We start from the raw sequence: 19,516 nt of genomic DNA, 5'->3' as shown, positions 1-19,516 counted from the left end.
AGAGATGACTTTGCTGGTCAGGAGGAGGAAGCACTGCAGGGTGGGTGCTTCTGCCGCGGCGCTCCAGGTGCTGCAGTTGTTCAGTGTGAGTGGAGGATGCTGGGCTCCAGGGGTTGGAGGTTTTGGTGTGGGCAAAGGGTGCTGCCTTCCAGGGACTGGGATTTTTGGTGTGGGCAGAGGATGCCGGACTACAGGAACTGGGGTTTTTGATGTGAGTGGAGGATGCTGGGCTCTGGTAGACCAGGATTTTTGATGTGAATGGAGGATGCTGGGCTCCAGTGATTGGGTCTTTCTACAGGATGTCTGATAAGATCTACAGATTTTGTTGACACCCTGTCTTCCTCTGCAGCATTTTCTGTGGCTTTTTGGTGTGGGTTTTGTGTGGGTTGGCTTTTTTTGGTGGGTGGGTGGGTGGGTTTTGGTTGTTTTTTTTAAAGCTCCATGCCCCAGAGTCAGGGGATACAGTGAAGTCCTGTGCTACCTTTCAGCAGGTAGCACTTCTAGGTCTCTGGCTCTAAGGAAAGCTGGAAGATGCTTAGATCTCATGTTTATTTGCCTTTGGGACATTGGCAGAACTGTCTCTTGGAGGTCACTTCAAGCTGGCTTAGGAAGCTGGAGTCACAGCTCTCTGGTTTAGTGAGTGCATGAAGATGTCCTACCACCAGTTATTCAGCATCAGGATTTACTTTGCAGCCACCACACTCATGGAAGGTGTCTATTGAGATGGAGGCATCTGAATTCCCTAAGGCAAGTCAGGGCTTTATGGCTCTCACCCAAGAGAAGCGTGTTGCTTTTGTGGCAACTATAAATTGCTTCCTGAATTTAAAAAGCATAAACAAACTCTCTTGCCAGGGAATGAGTTACCCGGTGCATAAATGCTTTGCCATTAATGCGTGGCTGACCCTGACGATGATGTGAGGACCAGAAGAGCTTTCAAAGAATTTACCAGAAACCATTTCAGGGGAGGTTGTGTGTTGTAAATCCTTAAGTAATGGTATGGAGGGAATTAGATTAGATAATAGTTGGCAGAAACTGGGCATGATTCCCCATTGAGGGTTTTGAGATTGTTAGCAACATAGCGTGGTGAGGCCAGGCCCTGCGTGTCCTGAGCCCAGAGACTGATGAGTGAGTTTACAACCTGGAAAACGAGATTATGGGAGAGCTGTTTTTACACACTGCAATAAAAAGGGAGCAAAGCAGGGTCCTGTTACATCCAAAGGCACATTGTAAGGTGGTTCCTGGAGGAGCAGCCCGGGAGGGGGCTGTGTTGGGTTGAGGATGCCCATTGCACCCAGCACCCATCTCAGTAGCACCCAAGTACCTTGCAGCTTCAGCATGGGTGTCTCAGGCTGTCCCATGCCTCTGCTGAGTTCACCCTGGCTCAGGGAGCTGCTTCAGGAGGACTTTTAGCCTCTATAGCAAGGGAGGTGGTGTCCTATCTCAATTTCGCAATCTGTGCTGATGTCTAGGCCTCTCTCTCTGCTCCTGCTCTGAGCTGTCCTAAAATTTTTTGGCAGGTTTCTAGGGGGCCTCAGCCCCTCCTGGCCAATTCCCCAGACCTTGGATGGGGCCGCTGAGCTATTTCACAGGGAGGTGCTGGCGTGTGGGGCTGTTTGCTGGCTCACTGCTCCAGCAACACCTTTCATTTGCTGGCTCCCTCCTTCCTCAGGCTCCCCTGGCTCTGGAGGAATAGTGTTGGGTGAGCTTTAGAGATGCTGGTGGCTTTTGGTGACAGAGCTGCTTTTACCATCTGGGGTACATGCTGGATTTTCCCCAGATGTTTGGAGATGGTGTCCACTGGAAAGAGCCCGGGAGCTTGGCAAACAGTGTTAAACCACTCTCATTTGAAGAAGGGGGGGACACCAAAACTGTGTTACCTGTAGCAAACAAAGTATTTCCCAAATCCAGTATCTATGGAATGAAGGGCACTGTGGTGGGAGTTGCAGATCCTTTCATGGGGTGGTTTGCAGGAAAAGCAGCCACTGGTCAGGTTGCCTCAAGCCCTAATAATAGTCTCGCTGGCTGCCTGGGGCAAAGCACCGGTGCTTAAAAGATCAAATCTGTGGCTGATGTTCAGCTGCCTGTTAATGTCGACGTAGCAGATCATCATGTCCTGCTAGTCTGTGTGTCCTGGGGCCACCTGGCCCGTGCATGGGTCAGTGATGTGTTCAGGATGACAGTGCTTGACACCAGGGAATGTGTAGGTCTGGATTAGCATTGGGATGTGTGTTTTTGCATCTCCAGATTTCTCCCTCTCCTGCAGCAGGACAGAGTTCAAAGGGGCTCTGGCCTTCCTGGAATAGGAAACAGCAGGATCCACCCCAGAGCCTTTTCTTCTCTTACCCAGAATGGTCCCGCCCCAGCTGAGAAGCCCTAAATCTTAGCTGAGTGTGGAAACAGGGCTGGAAAGGTCTATGTAAAGACTGTGTTTCATTCCTACCACTTCACTGCCGGTCATCGCTCATCATGCGTGAGGTTGTGTTTGATCAGGGTCTGAGCTTGGGGTTTGTGTTTATTCTGCTTTAGAAAGCAGGGTGAGAAAGAAGTTCAGGAGGCCTCAGCGAGATGGGCTGGGAGCAGGGGGGGTCCCGCTCCACACAGCAGGCTCTGGTGTCCAGTTTTCTCTCTCGCTTTGTTTAGCGGACCCACAAAAACCCGTTGCAAAGCCGCGATTGCACAGGCGAGCGCCTGATTGCAGGGTCTTGCTTAACCTAGTGCTGCTGGGTTTCTGCTGGCAGTTCTCATGCAAGGTCTCAGCTTCACCTTTTCACCAGTGAGAAACTCCCCAGAGCAGCACAGCCAACCCTGGGGGACGAGGGTGGGTTGTTTTTTTGGAGATGTGTTTTACTCAGCCTTGCAGGTGCTTTCTGGCAACGTGTAGCTGGAGGTGGGGGGTACCTTGTGATGGCCAGAAGGATGGGGATGCTGCTTTGCACTGTGTGCTAGAAATGAGTCCCCTGCTTTCTCCCTCTCAGGAGATGGCTTGGGGAGGCAGGTTTCCATGCTAGTGGCATGTAGGTCACACTTTATCTTAACTTCCCACCCCCCCCCAGAAGGTATCAGCTGAGAAGGTGTTCAGTGGGTTAGCAGGTGATATCATTAGGTTTCAGTGGTAACGTGCTGTAGAAGTAAGAAGGGAGGTTTGCTCTGTGGTTGATTCCCTAACCAGGGGCTTTGTGTTGCTTTGGTTTGGACCCTGTTCCTGCTCAGATGGTTTTCTTCCTGTTGAGCATGAGCACCTTCCCCACAGGCTTTCACAGCAGACTTGCGCAGGTGCTCGGGCAGGATCTGGCTTCCCACCTGTGTGTACGTGGCCTGGGGTGACATTACTGCTGTGTTTTCGCTTGGGGCAAGTCCCTTACTACCTCTGCCTCCTGCAGAGGACTTCCAAGGACGGAGGAGGCACCTGAGGAAAGGGAGCTGCTGTAGAAAAAAAGGCACAAGGGCTTGGTGTGCTGAGTCCCTTGCTGTGTCCACCACCCCTGCCCAGTGGGTCACCTCCCTGCCTGACTGGGGGGACCACTGGTCCCAGAGGCAAGGAGCACCCAGTGTGGACTTTTACTGGGAAATAGAGAAATACAACATCCAAGTTTCTGAGCCATCAAGGATGTTTCTGGAAGAGGTGTAGAGGAGCTCAGGATGCAGCTTGTGGGGGAACTGGGGTGAGTTTTGGAGACTTGGATTCCCCTTCTCACTGATGCTGCTGGGAAAAGCTGTTTTTATCCAACATATTCCACCTCTCTGGAGGGTGAAGGGTTCCCCCCTGCCCTGGCTGTCATCACAGCCCTTCAGGCAGGGGGCGGGCAGGGAAGGAAAGGAGGAGAGGGTAACGCCCCGGCCGTGAGCCTTGGCCATTTCTGGATGAGTAGGTCATCTGGGTGTGGGAGGGGAGCTGGTGTCCAAGCCAGCCAGAGAGGCTGAGGTTGGGTGTATGCGTGATGTGGGGGAAAGTAAGAAGGGATTTCTTAGGCGAGAGGAATGTGAGTTTCCTCCTTCACATATGTCTCCTGTTCATCCAGTTTGCAACAAAAGTCATCAAATTGCCCAAGACCTGGCAGTGAGGACAGCCCGAGAGCAGCCCAGAAATCACGGGGAAGCATCTCCCCTCCTCCCTGCCTGCCTCCGGATACTTGTGCATCAGGAATAGCTGAAATCCCTCTTTGGGTGATAAAACTCCTGCCCCTGCCCAGTGTCAGGCAGCTGCACAGCCCAGAGCCTCCAGAGCTTGTGCATGCTGCAGCACTGGTGCCTGATGAGTTAGAAAAGTGGGTTTCCTTTTAAACCCTCCAAATGGTCCTGGGGAGCATTGGGGTGCTCAGCCACCAGGCATGGCAGCAGCCGTTTAGAGGAGACACTGTAATGTGCCCAGCATGACTTTCCTTGCCCACTTGTGGTGGGGAAAAGTGGCAGTGACTCAGTTCCTGCTTGGTCCACCTGAATTATTCAGGCACTGGGAGAGGACACAGTGAGTCCCAGGGGTGGCCAGCTTGGGAGCACCAGGGTTTGGAGGTGTGGGGCTGTAGCTGAGATGCAAAAGAGCAGTTGTGGGTCAGGATGAAGGGTGCTTTTAATGATCCTGGCCCATTCTGAGCAATTCTGCTGACTACTGGGGTTTGGGGTTTCTTTGTTTTGCAGAAAGAGCAGTTGGTGAAGCAGATCCGCAGGGATCAGGTGAGCCTTTCTGAGTTCACCTGTTCACCCCAAACATCATGGGGATGGGCAGGGTCCTTTCTGCCTCCGTAACTGTGAGGTTAGGACTGCTGCTGAGGGGGACCTCATACCATTTCATCTGTCTCCTTTGGGGCTCCCCAGGCAGTGTGAGAGCAGCTCCAGCCCCATAGTAAGGACTCCCCCAGGAGTCCTTGCATCCTGCCTGGTTTTGCAGCCACTGGCTTTGTACCAGGAGGTGCTGCTCCATGAGGATCCCTGTGAGAAAGGCACTTTGGTTGCCCTATTTTTGTCATTTGAAGAGTTACAGGATTTTCTTACAAGAAAGCAACTTGTATCCATCTGAAATGTTAGACTAGGAGTGAGGCCAGGGTGAAGACCACTGAAGGTGTCCCACTCTGGGGGACCACCCCTCATCCCATGTCCCACATGACACTGCTGGTGCAGGTTTCACTGAGCGGGTCCAGGGGCCCATGTGATGAAGGACACGTGGGTGAGCTTTGTTGTGGCTGGAGGACAGGAGCATCTGGTACTTTGTGCTGGTTGATACACAGCACATAGTGAGCAGAGGAGGGAGAATTACATCTGTGTACAGCTTGGGCATGGGTACCTCCTCTAGAAGTGTGAGCACAGCTATTAGCTCTGTGCATGGACTCCTGTCCTACCCTGCCCAGCTGGGGTGATGGTGGCAGCCCTCTGCCACCTCCTCCCTTCCCACAGGTGGCTGACCCACCTGAAATCCAGGCACACAGCTGCTGCTCAGAGGGGAGCTGTTCATGTGATGGAGCTTCCCAAGCCCAAGCAGGAGAATTGGCTCCAATCAAGTTGCTTTAAACAGTCCTACCTGGGATATTATTTTTCCTTGCAAGGCACTACTCCACCCAGACAGTATCCTTGTGGATCTCCAGTGTGCGTGGTGCTGGTCCTTCTTCAACCCTCCCAGTGAAATCTTGGGGATGGCCCCAGCTTACTGAGCTGCTTGTGGGCAAGCCCCATTACTAGGTTTGCAGGGAGCCAGGAGGCCAGGCTGCCCAACACCCTGCTCCTGCCTCCCTTCTCTCACCACAGCAGCTGCTCCGGATGTTTTTCCCTGGGACTGCAGAAGCTGTGTTTTTCCAGGCTGAATTTCCTTTTTTTTTTTTTTTTTTTCCCTTAAATTTCATCTCCATGGGGTCATCTGGTCTCGTTGGTCTCCATTGGTCTCATCTGCTTGGGGTCTCCTTCAGATTTTTTTTGTTGTCTCTGTTCCATCCTCTTGAGTTTATTATCTCTTGCTAATGTTATTACATGCTAATTAGTCCTTAATTGCAATTGCCAATGAAGATGTCAGATAGGGCAGATACTAACCCTGACCCTTCACATCGCTCTTTTTCTCTATATTATGGACATGACTCTGTGCTTCTCCCATCACCTTGTTTATCTGGTTTGGCATCACAGAAGAAGGCTCGTGTGATTGCTCCCCTGGGAAAGACTCAGCATGGGGTGATTTATGAACTCCCCAGTGCCAGGTTGGTGATGGGTGTAACTCCAGGAGGAGTTTTTTGGCTGGTTCCAAGGTCTTGTCTCAAAGGTAGCGCTCTCCAGGGCAGCCCTCTTGGGAGACAGAGAAGGAAAACCACTTCGGAACGTCCTCTGGAAAGAGCGGCATTTGCCATCCCGCCCATACACCCAAACCCTCGGGGCTGCTCAGGCGTTGTGCAAAGGTCTTCCATGACTATAAATAAGCAGAGAGGTAGGCAAAGAGACGGTGAGTTGGGATGAGGACGGGCGCTGAGCCAGCTTTGGCCGGCATCTGGAGCTCTCATCGCCTTCGCGCTCAGAAGAGGCGCGGTTTGTTCTGGCCGTGCTGCTCTCGTCAGGCAAAGTTTGCCCCCGCAGAGCCTATTTTTGAACACAAAATTCCCCTGGTTACCTCTTGGAGGTGCCGTAAAGAGGCAGGACTGGCTTACGGCGAAGTGCCCCAGCACTGCTGCGGGATGTGGAGCCACGTGCTTGGAATAGCTCTGTGCAGCCGTGGCCTGCGGAGATGAAATGTGGCTCTTGACCGATTGCGAATAAATCAGGGTCAGGAGCTTGAATGCTGGCCAAGAAACCCAAAGGGATAAAATATAGCCTCTCTACAGACTGTTAGCAAACAGCACGTGGGCTGAGATCTGCTAGATAAATTTATGCGCTGTGAATTGTTCACCCAGCTGTAGTGGAGGGATGGATGGACCCACGGATACACCACAGCGATGCTCAGGTACCACTGAATGTGGTTGTGCATGGAGTGCTCTGCTGGTGGCATGGTGACGTCTTCTTGGGGATGTCAAAGGGAGGGCATGGACACACGTGTGGCTTGATGTGAGGGAGGGGGATTCAGGCTGCCTCTGCTTTGCAAGGCCAGGAGACAGGCTGGCACAATAAATCAGTGCTCCTGACCTTGGCTTTCCCATCATGTCATTTGACATGAATTGAGGATAAATATTGGGCTCTTCGTTTTTCCCTCTTCCTTTCTGAGCTCATGGGACTGGCTGGCCCAAGACCTCCTGTTCCTGATGCAGCCAGGAACATGAGTTTAAAATGGGAGGGAATAGGGAAACAGCAAAAAGGTGGGATTCTTACTCAAGCCCAAACTGTGGGTATTTGGCCTCCAGCACCCACTGTCACCCGTTTCAGGTGGAAGGATGGGAGCTGGCAGCACTGCCCTGGCCATGGGATCCACCTCCTCTCACTCACCCCAGATCCCTTGTAGCTGCAAAGGGGAACGTTGACTTCACGTTGGGATGAAATGTCCTGGCGGCGGAACCGGCTTAATGAGCCTTTGGGCTCAGTTCAACTGCTTTAAACCAGAGAGATGGACCCAAGCCCAAAACACAAAGCCAAACAACCTCGTACTTGTCCAAGCTGCAGACGAGCGTGAGCTGTTCGTGGCTGGTCCCTCCTTTCACTAACCAGGCATCTGCTTCCCGCCCTCCGCCCCGGGACACGGGATGTGTGCATGTTGTTATGGAACTGCCTTTTGTATCGACACCTTATATGTCAACATCTTCTATATTAACATGTCTGGCCTGGCTTGAGCTCAAACTGCAGGTGGGACCCAACACCCCCATGAATACCAGACCCTGTGCCCTGGCTCTGGCCCTAGAAGGGTGACTGCCTTCTTTTCTTGTCTTATTTTACCCCAAATCTGCCAGGAGAGCCTGAATTCCCCTGACTGTGATTCGGGGAAATGGGGGGGACAAAAACATCCCAAGTTTTGGGGGAGAAAAGCTTTTCTCCCAGATGCTGGGCCACTCCTGGGCTGTGCCAGGCAATTTGCCTTCCATGGGCTGCAGGGGATGTGAAGGTGGCTGTGGACCATCTGCTTTCTGGGATTTGCAGCATAATTTTGAGGCTGAGAGCAGGATAAAGAGATTTTTCCCAGGTTGGGTGTTGCTGGCAGCCTGGGAGTCCTCCCTGGGACAGACCAGCCACTAGCTGTGGCCAGCATCTCTTGCACCATTGCAGCAGGGAAGTCCTGGCTCTGGCAGGCTGTGGATGGGGAATCCTGGTCTGGGTGACTAATCCAGCACAGCCCCCACCACCCCTCCTGTGCCTTTGCCTTGGACTGTGACTTTTGACACAGGCAGGACACATTTAGCAGTGTGCTCTGAATGCTTCACCAGTGGTGACCCAGCCAGGCGTGAGCTGTGGGGCAGTGTCACAGCTCCTGCCAGGGTGACACCACAGCTGGCGTTGTCCCACTTTTCCTTGGGCTGATAAGAGCCACCAAAGCTTGGAAATGTGCAGGGTAAAGGATCACCACCCTGACTTGCACCACCGTGTGATCTCATTTGTGCTTTTAAAAGTTATTCAGGCTGCACTGGAGCCAAACACGGCGGGTTTTTAATGCTGACTTATTTTTCCATTGAGACGTCTTTCCTTTCTCCCTGTGGCAGTGAGGATTTTGACAGAACCTCCCAAGGAAACCACAAATAAGACTTGGAGCAATGAAATCAGCATGACAGAGTGTGACGTGGTGCTTGGGCTGGATGTGCCTGTTGCTTTTGGTGAGACAGTTCAGCCCAGTGCCACACAGGCCTAAAGCTGTTTTGAGAGAAAAACTGACTCCATTGGTTACAATCATTAGGTTCCAGGGTGAATTATGGATGCAGGGGTAGTTTACACTTGTTTCTGGTGTGAGGGGACACCCCAGCTTTAAATTAATGCTCTTCAATGATGTTACCTTCTAGGTAGGATTAGCTGGAAGGATTAGGAACATAATTTTTGCTGTTGTTTTCCAGAGGGTCCTGCTGGGGGTTTGCAGAGTCCTGTCCTGACATCACTGCCCTGTGGGCTTCCATCCCACTGGCTCTGTCTACCAGCATGTGTTTTGGGGCTAGGAGATCCTTCTCCTGGCTAAAGGCGTTGAGCTGTCTTCTGTGAGGAGTTTGCAGCTAATTGGTACAATCAATATTTGTTTTGCAAATGCAATTGGAAGGAAAGAGGGATTGAGAGTAACAGAAATTCAATTGACCTGTAAAAACAGATACAGTGTAAAGGGAATCCTTTCCCTGCCAAGCAAATATTTAGAAAGGAGAAGCAATAAAATGAATAAGCAACAAAGTAATATCCTGCCTCTCTGGCTGCTGGAGGCTGTGAGGAAGGGCTGCTGCCCCCAGCACTGTGATAACCCCCAGCAGAGAAGGGGCAGGAACTTGTTTCCTTAGAGAAAGCGTGTTTGTTTTTGCCATCTAATCCATCAAAAGCTCGTCCTGGTGCCTGGACAGCACTGGGACCTGTCTCAGGTAGCCTGGCAAGGTGAGCATCTGCCCTGCATCCCTGCAACAGTGACTGTGGCACAGCCAGATGGTGGCACAGGGGACAAAGCTGTTCCTGCCCCCTTGTCTGCCCTTGTAGAGGTCTCTGTGCTTTGCCCCTGAATCCCTGCTCAGCCTCCTCCAGCCCCCCTGGTGATGGGAGCACACTGGGAAGGTCCATGAGGGACACGGGTGCTGAGGGATGTGTAGAGCAGAGCATTGGTCGTTCCTGTCTTTAAGGAGGAAATCAAAATGATTAAGAAAAATTAAAAAATATATATTTTTATATTGAAAAGCTCTAGAAAAACGTTTCTAGGTAGGGAGTGATGAGATGAGGCGCAGCCAGAGCTTTTGACAAGTGGAAGCAAAGTGCTCTGGTCCCTCTTTTACAGGTTGCTCAGCACCCCTGAGCACAGCCCTTTGGAGCCTGAGTGACTTGAAGCAGAGAGGTCCCTTGGGTATAGGTCTGAATTGAAAAAAACATGTATGTGTATATATATTTACACACACACACATATAATGTATGTGTATATGTGTGTGTGTGTATATAAAATAGAGCAAGTGGAAGGAAGGGAAATTATTTTCTGTGAAAACTCTCAACCAGTTCTGGCACTAAGCACTTTTAGGGTAGTTTGGAGCTTTCTGAACATCTTCCTTCTGGGATGGATACTGACCCCACAAATTGATGTCAGGGTCTGAGACTGCATCTCATTTGCTGCCATCAGTAAGAGCCTTTTATTGGGGTGTTCATGGCTCCCAAAGCTACCTTGAAATGAAGTTGCCACACAGAGGTTTGGATTCACATTGGTATAAAATTGAGTTTTCAAGACAGTGATGGCTAAAGGTGTAGCCTTTTCTCCCAGACTTCCCAAGACTGAAGAGGAAAAAGTTCTAGAGAAGAAAGGGAATTTTAAACACTAAATAATCACATTTTTTCTGGAGGTTTTACCCTTGTGATGATGAGATTGCACTCCTCTAGGATTCTCAGTATCTCCGGGGAGCTCGTGCTCAGACCCACAAAAGACAGAGACCTGTGAGATGTCACTTGGGAGCAGGTCACTCACTGGGATCATGGCTGGTGAGCAGCCCATCCTGGCTGCCCATTCCCTGGCTGCCTCTGCCAGGCTGTCCCCTGGCCACTGATGGCACAAGGAACCCCCTTGTGTGCCATCATATCTTATCACTGCCCTGTCTCATGTGCCACTGAGGCTGCAAAACACACCCCAAGCATTTGTTTCTCCCAAGAGCACGTGCTAGAAGAGAGCTGCAACATGAGCTCAGTGGAGAGGGGGGAAAAAAGGTGGCTTAAATTTAATGTCTTTTTAGATGAATATTTCCATTCATTCCAGAGCATATTCCTCTGGCATTTCCAACGCGCTTGTTTAGCCGAGTAGTTAACAAACTTCATGGAAACACATGTTATAGTGCTCTCTAGTGCACGGAGCTATGAATGAAGGATGCCTCTTCTGAGATACCTCGATGTGCAGAGCAGCTTTTGCTCCAGAGCAGCCTGTGAACCACAACAGCTGCTTCCCATTGTGGAATCGCTATTGAAAAAAAAAAAAAAATACAACCCAAAACACAACCAAAACACCCATCCCAACAACTTGACAACACAGGCGGATGATATTTATGCAAAACCCCTATGTGAGGGTGAGCTGGGGCACAGAGAAATAAAAGATAAGGCAAGAAATAACCCAGCTGGGAGAGCGATATCTCCCTGCCGGCAGCGCCCGGTGTGTTCCCGTGGATTTCTGTTTGCTGAGCCGGGCTGAAGCAGCTGGTCTCTGTGTCCGACTTGGTTTACTCTGTTTAGCTTTTATACAGCCGAGTGGTTTTTATAGCTGCTGGAGCTCTGGGAACCTCGACAGGATATTGGTTGCCTCCGAATGAGCATTTGCACGTCGGCACGAACACCTCGTGAATTTTAAACGCCTGGGAAACGGCAGCTCCCGCAGCCCCGGTGCTTGGAGAGCCCTTGGGGGGAACCTGGGTTTTCTGTTTAATAAAGGAAAGGACAAGGCTTGATTGTAGCCTGGGAGACTCGAGAGCAGCTGGGAGTCCCAGTACCCAATGCAGGTCCACCTGTGCTGCCCTCGATGGTGATGCTCTGTGAAAGCTCCCTAAAAGCCAAGGGAGCCTGTGCTGCCCTGGGCAGTTGGAGGTTTGGGTCATTCTGAGCATGAGGTTGGAGCTGTGGGACCAGGTTGTGGGGGGGGGGAATCAGTCCCCTGCATTTACCTAATCTCTCTTTGAACCTGTTGGTACAAGGTGGATGTGAATTTATGGCATCACTGGAAGTCCTTCCTCTTGGATGCTGGATCAGGTTGCTCAGGGCTGGGACAGGCTGTTTTAGAGGAAGGAGATTCTACAGCTTCTCCACTTGATCTGAATTCTCTTTCTTTACCTTTCTTCTCCTTTTTTGTAACCTTCCTTTTGAAATTTGGAGTGGCAAACAGAAAGGTTTTTAATTTGCTTGGTTTTGTTTTTTTTGTACTTTTCTTTCCATTTTCATTTTGCATCACAGGAGGTTTACAAAAGATTCAGAGGCAAGCATAATGACTTGCAAGAGAGGGTACCCTAAAATGGAATAGAATGAAAATTGTTCCTTTTTCCATGGTGATGCAGCTTGCTGAAAAACCAGCACGTGTGTAAAATCCCCAAGGGAGCAGGAAAACCAGCCCGTGAGACTTTTCAGCCAGGATTTCTGTTTCATGGAAAGCAATTAAAAAACAGATTTCAAGATCATCACGTTCTATCTGCAAAATGAGTGACACAAACAGCATTTCCTTCTCTCCTGGTTGTTCCTGCCCCTCTTCTATAGCTGGTCAAATCGGAGTGGTGGCGGCAATGGCACATCCTCTTGCTCCTGGTGCCTTTGCTTTTCCATCATTTGCCTTCCCATTAATCTCAGTACAAACAAAGCCTCTGAAGAGACAAGCTGAAAAGCTCCTGGGGGTACGTTTAAATCAGTCCTTTCTAATAATGTCTGTCGACCTCTCTGTGGAAGCGCTGCTCCCCAAGGAAAGGACACGGAGCCGCGGCAGCGCGCTGAAATATGGTGGGGTGTAATTAATTCTGACCTCTGGCTCCCGCTCGCTCACTCTCAATATTAAATTTGACTAGTGATATTGTGGTTTTTCAATTATCCTTGTTTTCTTGGGGGCACAGGGGGAGGAAGGGGGTCGCTGCTCAAAATGGGCTGGGCTGCAGAGCTGCTGTGCCGAGGGCCGGATGGGATCGATCCTTGGGTTGTCTCTGTTGGGATGGCATTTGGGCTTGGATACAATGTTGTGTGGGTCTCTCCCCCTCCAACCTTTGTCCTTCCTGCCTCCAAAACCAGATGCTCGATGGGTGCTGTGATGGGGCCAGCTCCCTGCCCGATGCTACAAGCTGTTATGGAGGCAGGGGGCAGGAGAAGAAGCAGCCTTTTATGGAAACAAGGAGGAAAATCAGCATTTTGGTCTTGTTCTTCTGACCATGCCCAGGATGTCACTTTCTGGCCAGTGGAGTAGTCAGTAGAGGATTTTTTATCAGACTTCTTGAGGGCCTGGAGAGGACCCAGAGCCTATAGAACTGAATTGGTGAAAGTTTCTTGGTATGTCCTTGGTCAGAAATGGAGCAACTTGAAGCAGCTATAAAAGCTGTGCACTCGCTTGACCTTTTACTTTGGTGCAGAGAAGGCCTGAGGCTTGCTAGTGTATTTTGGCAGCAGCTCTTTGCTTGGAAGGCTTGGTTTGGCTGTTTATTTAACCCTCTCATTCTTAGAGTGCCCCTGCATGCCCCAGCATTGTCTTTGGAGGGGCCAATGGGGTGTTAAGTGACCACTTCGTCCTCATCCAGGAGGCAGGGACAAAGGTGCCCTTTCCTGGTGAGGCTTGGATGGTTCATGAATAGCAGAAGGAGGGTTAAAAAGCCCAGCATCAACCCCATCCTCCTCTGCTGCCCCCCTTTCCTTTTGCCACCCCCTCCCCAGCACTCACTCATCACCCTCACTGGGGTCCATCTTGCCATGGTGGCACTGGGAGGGGATGTGGGAGCTGTTTTGGTGCCAGTGAGCATCAGGGCAGAAGCTCATTTAAGGATGCTCCTGCAGGACACCATGCATGGAGTCCCCAGTTTAAGCCCTCCAAAGCCTCCAGAGTCCTGCACAGGGCTGTCCCCATCCTCCATGCCCTGGCTGTCACTCACGGTGGCTCTGCATTTGAGAGCAAGCTGTGCTTCTTGTCACTCACCACTGTGATGGGCTCTCTGATGCTGGGAGTTTTGCAGGGCTGAGATGTGTAGCAGAGCCGGCTGCTGGATGGGATAGGACCTCCAGGTTTTCACCCCAGGAGAGCTGGGTTAGGTGAAGAAAGGTGAAAAGCAGGACTCTGAGGCTTCACCTCCCTTCCTTGCTTTTCCTGGCCTCTCAGAGAATACAGCCATCTGCTTGGTGGTGGGTTTGCAAGAGGCCAAGGGTTTGCTTTTTGGACTCCCCATCCCTGGTTGCCACCAGCAGCTTGACTAGAACCTAGGGAGAGCTTGCACCCCAGAGATACAGCAGTGAGCTCACACTCTCTGGGGTGTTATTTCACTGGGGTGAAATAAGCCTGTTTCAGCCCCGTTGCCATGTTCCCTTGAAGCGTCGGAAGATACATTCAGGCAGCAGAAATGAGAAGGGCTTGAGCCAGGGGGGAGGGAGGAGAAGGGAAATTAAAAAAAAAAAAAAAAGGAAAACACCACTTGCTGCAAAGTGAGTGAATTCTCCAATAAACCCGAATCTGCTGAGAATACATTTTACAAACATGCAGCGAAGTTGGCCGCTTTTGTTTGGGCGTTTGTTAAGCATTAACTAAAGAATGCCATGGTCCAGCCTGCTCGGTGTGAAACCTAATTCTCCCCCTTTCTGGAGCCATGGCATGGAGTGCTCAATTTTTTTCTCTCTGTAGGACTGCAGCCTTCTGGTACTCCAGCCAAAAAACACTCATATTTTAGCAAGCTTAGCCCCGGCCCCGTTGCCAGGCAGTAAAGCGAACACTTGTCCGCCTCGGGGGGAGGGAGCCAGGAGACAGAGAAGGGTCAGGAGAACAGCCCCGAGGAAAACATCCCTCCTCTGTCCCACCAGAGAGCTCTCTGAGGGCTTGTTGTGTGTGGAGAGGGAAGGGGTGGGTGACTGTGGGTGCTTTCTTCCATCAGCAGGGGAGCTTGGAGATCTGGGGTGGGTTTGGAGCTTCCTTGTGCTGGGTTTTCCTCCAAAATGTTCTCCCCAGGATGTGCTAGCCTGCTCTCCATCCTAGTTGCTCCCATGGCCTTGGCACTCCTTCTGCCAACGCCAGGGGTCCACGTGGTCCCTCCATGGGCTGCATCCATGACCCTCCCTTCCTGGCAGTGGCTCATGCACCAGGAGGGTTGGAGAGTGGGACAGGGTGACAGGTGCCTGGTGGCATCAGGACAGTGACTCGTTCCCAAGCCGTGGGCTGTAGGGTTGACAGTGACTGGCATTTTTCCACTGCCAGCCTGTCAAAGACCTGGTGCTGCTGTCCCCCCTTCTGAGGAGTGACAGTGAGTGAGAAGATGACCTGGTGCCAAGACAACTCAATCCGGTATCCTCGCTCTGCATGGAGCCCTGTGGTTCATCACCGGCGCCAGGGATGTCACGGCTTTGCTCCCTGAACAGCCACCGGTTGGGGGTGGCTCTGAGCGTGGCCCGGATGGAGCTCCCTGCACCTCTGATGCATCAGCTGGGGTCTGCTCAGCCTCCTAGCTCCTCCTGGGGCTTGGTGAGAGCGAGAGATGAGTTGGTCAGGTCACTGTACCAAGGTGCTGGAAAACCCAGTGTCCCTTCGTCATAGGGACAAGTGCCAGCAGCACCCACCCCAACCCTCAGTCAGGGGCCTGCGGGGCTGCCCCTGCCCTTCCCCATCGCATCCCTGGGCCCAGCTGGTGCGGGCAGGGAGGAAAGCATCCCCCTGCCTGGACCGAGCCTCCATTTGAGATGTGTCCATCAGTATTTAATATCGGTATTCCCGACCCACCTCCCCATCCCGGGGAGGCTCCGAGGGGCTGCCTTTGTATGCAGAGCACACAGACAGACAGCAGCCGGGAAGCGCCCGTCACTCATGGCCCCTTTCAGCCTGTCACCTCAAAATAAAGGGAGGAAGATCCCGGCAGCTCCAGTGGGAAACCAGGGCTGCCCACGCCGCTGCCCCTCCAGTGGTGCCCTGGGGGTGGGATGTGCCAGCCCAGAGGTGGCTTTGGCCACGTGTCAAAATATCTCAGTTTCAGTGGTGCTGCACAGGTGGAAACCCCAAGGCAGAAGTCTGGGGTGGCTTTCTGGAGAGAACTGGAAGAACTGCATGGAGACACGGGGTTGTGTCCCAGGGGAAAGGGGGGATGTTTGTCATGCTTGAGCTGAAATGTTGCGGTTTTGGAAATGGCAAAATATTTTGATTCAAGGTTTTCTTGAAACCCACCACCACCAGCTTTTTGTTTCAGAACTGCAGATTGTCATTTCAGAAGGGCCCTACATTTAAAAAATGTTCATGTAGATTAATCAGCACAGAAGGATGGCTTCAAGATCAGAAACCAGAAGTCCTATGTTGTGTATTGCTTGCATTGCCATGTTTCTATTTGTTCCTAACTTGAGTGTTGTGTAGTTTTTATTTACAAATGTTCCCTGTCAGTGCTTTCTGGAGGCTTTGACTGAGCTGCCCGTGGCAGGCTGGGTTTCCATTGCAGTGCTGAGCAGGACACCCTGCCCCTGCACTTGCCAGCTTCAGACGTGAGGCTGCCAAACAGGCCTGGTTTTGCCTTTGAATCCCAGAGGGGGGGGAAACCAAAAATCTACAGAGAGGCAAATCCTGAACCATCCCTTGGATGGCAGAAATCAAGGAGCTTGTGCTGCATTTTAAGGGTGGCTGATTTGTTCTTGGTTTAAAACCTGTTGAAAGCACTGGGCAGAGCCAGTCCTTGCTCTCTCCTGTGCAGCCTCCTGTAGAGAACTGTAATCTCAAAGTCGCCTTTGCAGCTGCAGGGAGGCACAGAGAGGTGGAGAGGGCAGAAAAGGTGTTGTTTGCTCTGCAGCCTGCTGCTTGCAGCAGGAGGGAGCTGGGCACAGAACAGGAGGTCCCAAAGATGAAGGAAAACATCTCTGCATCCAGGCTGGTGCGTCTTGCTGAGGCACAAGTGTTCAGTTCTCCTCCAGCCCCATCTCAGGCTGAGCAGGGAGGTTTCAGTGGGGTTGTCATCCATGCCAGGGGGTGATCCATGTGGGGATCCATGGTGATCCATGTGATTCATGCGCAGGCTTCCTCCCCAGTCCCTGTGGAGGAGCTGGTACTGTCCAGGGCTGGTCCAAGGCTATAGTGATCTTGAACACCAGGATTACCCTTTGCTCTCTCTCCGTTACTTCCAGTGGTAGGTTTAAGTTTTTATGCCTGTGACCTTTTAGTGCTTAAGATCTGGGTTTATTGTGGGGTTATAAGGAGCTCTTTAGAGTTTCATGTTGTGGAGGAGGTTTTATGGGGTTTTCTCTGCGTCTCACGTTCCCCAGGGGTGGGGAAGTCCTGCACTGGGCAGTGAAAGATGTCCCGTCCCTCTGGCATCCCTCAGCAGGAGCTGTCGGGGACTCAGCAGTTTGGAAATAAAATTGTTTATTCCATGACCTAAGTAGGGCTTTAAATGCCTAATATTAGGCAGCCGTTTAACTAAATCTCACCCCTTCTTGTTTGGCAAACATGCTTTGGGCTTAGAAACATCCATTGTTTGGTTGGTGCTGCTGTGTCTTATTGGCAAAGGTTTATGGCTTTCTAATCAGTGCCCTGGAAATAGAGATTTTGTGCACATTAATTCGTGGAGATGAAACAGCAGGAAGGTAATAGCTTATCAGTGTTTTATTACTGAGAGCAGTTAGTAACCCCAACAGGTAGGGCTTAAACTTCATTTAAACAGAATGAGAATGTGTTAGCAGATGAATACAGATCATCTCCACTTTGACATAAAAGAGACATAATTAAAGATGAAATGGCTACAGAAATATTAGGACAAGCCTGTGTTCCTCAGGGCTGGGAGAAGAGAAAAATGACTCGTCAGAAGGGATGTGTACAAGGGACTATACATCCCTGTGCTCCCAAGGCAGTCACAGGGATTTTGGGAAGATACGCATCTTAGAGAGAGACAGTTGTATGGGAAATTAAGGTTGAATAAATGTTACTAGTGGCATTATCCGCAATTATCAACTCCTTAACCTTCACCTTTTGGTTGATGATTTGCCACATTCTGCAACGACAGTGGTGTTTTATAAATACTTTATAACACCCCTTTCCTACTTTTTGGGGATGTGACAATTTGCTGAGTGCACTGAGGATGTGGGTGGCAAAGAGAGAGAGCAAGGCACTCCATCCCTGTTCTGGGAAGACCCAGGAGGGATCAGGCATGGCCCAGCTCCTGGCATGCAGCATCCACGAGAGGACCCCAAGGTGGCAGAAAGACACAGACGTGCCTTGCTCTGCCCCTGTCTCTATTTGTTATGGGCTATCAGGCTTATCACAAAAACTTTATTAAAATATCCCCATTTTGAGTACTGTTTTGGATTTTGTTGCATATTTTTGTATGTGTTTGCATACATCTGGTCCTCTTCTGGTTGGAATGGGGCTGACTCGGCACTTTTCATGTAACAGCCAAAAAAAAGACAAAGTATTGAAAGCCTGCTGGTGGCTGCAGGGCTGCTCTTCCATCCCTTCCCCAGCCAGCCCCAGGCCCACAGGTCTTCCCTGGAATGACACAGGGGACAGAGACCAGGGAGGTGGGAGCCCTGTGGGGCAGGAGGGAGACTGGATGCAGAGTTCCCCATGCAGGTCCCTGGGGCATCCCTGCACTGGGACACGGGCAGTGCTCGGAGATAACCTCTGCAGGATGTGTGCTGACTTCTGACTCCTCTTTCTGGGCCAAAGTCATCAAGACAGGGCAATCACGATGTCCAGTTCCCACAGATATTTAGGATGAGGCTGGGTAAACAGTGACTTTTTTTGTTTATGGGGCCCAAGCCAAAACCAAACATATTAGGAGGTACCAAAGACTTTGGTACCTCTTAACATCTCTACTACGGAGAACATCTCAATTACTTAAAACCTTCAGCCCAAGATTTAGCTCCAGGTGCCTCCAAGTCCTCTCAATCCAACACTGATACTGCCACCTCTGTTCTGCTCGCCTCAGTTTCCCCAAGTGTAAATCATTGACCATGCTACTGAGCTTCTTGGTAAGGACATTTACAGTCAGAGGAAGAGAAGCTCCACTTCAACCTAACGTGTTATTGCTGTCATTATTGGCTTTTAAGTCTAAAGACAGTGTGTTGAAGCCTGGGAGCTGTACAGTTAGAGATGGCTCCAACACTGTCACATCAATGTCAAGGAACAAGCTGAGCTTTTTCTTTTCCTTTGACACATCAAGTCTTCAGTCTGTCATCAGCCTTAACCCAAAACTTGCTGCCATGGAAATCTGAATGATGTATTAGACATTCCTGGTGCATTTGCAAGCAGGCATGGGACTGCCCCAATGACTTAGGCCAGAGGATGGGATGGTTTGTGGGTGACTGACAGCTTGGATGGTTTCTGAAGGTGGTTGTGGAGAGGCATGGATGAACTTGCTGGCAGCATTGCCATCTCCAGCATCTCCTTACGTCCAGGCATGAGCTGGAGGCAGGTAGACTTGTAGGGCTGGCTTGATTAAACTCATATAGATGTGGTGTGTTCCATGTCTTGTGATGGTGGTAGTTGGGTTTGATGCCTGTTTGCTTTTTACCTGGAGAGTCCAGACACTGGGGTCTCGATCCTTTGACTACATTCATGGTCAGCACCTGGTAGCAGCTCAACCTGACTGCTGAAGCTGACCCCAAGGCAGCATCCCCCATGGGCACAGGGCACACTTGCAGCATGTGCCACGTCGCTGCGGGGTGCCAGCTGGTCCCCAGTGCCATGCCACCCCCCCAAGGTGCAGCCGTGGCACTGCTGGGTGTCCCAGCTGCATCTCCTCTTGCTCCCCCAGGCTCTTCGCGGTGAAATGTGCCGGGTGCCTGGAGCCCATCGCGC

The 19,516-nt window shown here is 51.1% G+C and overlaps 1 protein-coding gene across 1 annotated transcript in view; it reads left to right on the top strand.

The window, feature by feature from the left end:
* The window catches only part of LMX1A (LIM homeobox transcription factor 1, alpha), a 43,845-nt gene that overhangs the window by 18,063 nt on the left and 6,266 nt on the right, over window positions 1–19,516 (top strand). Inside the window, exon 3 of the mRNA XM_009999707.1 lies at window positions 19,473–19,516. This exon is cut by the window's right edge and continues 177 nt beyond it. Within this exon, the coding sequence (XP_009998009.1) occupies window positions 19,473–19,516 (44 nt within the window). The remainder of the gene's footprint in view (window positions 1–19,472) is intronic.

This window comes from Chaetura pelagica, unplaced genomic scaffold (assembly GCF_000747805.2).
Source record: "Chaetura pelagica isolate M959 unplaced genomic scaffold, ChaPel_1.0 scaffold656, whole genome shotgun sequence".
In the NCBI taxonomy this organism is placed as follows: Eukaryota; Metazoa; Chordata; class Aves; order Apodiformes; family Apodidae; genus Chaetura; species Chaetura pelagica.
Note: the sequence above shows the minus strand (reverse complement) of the source record. Positions and strands in the feature narration are given on the sequence as shown.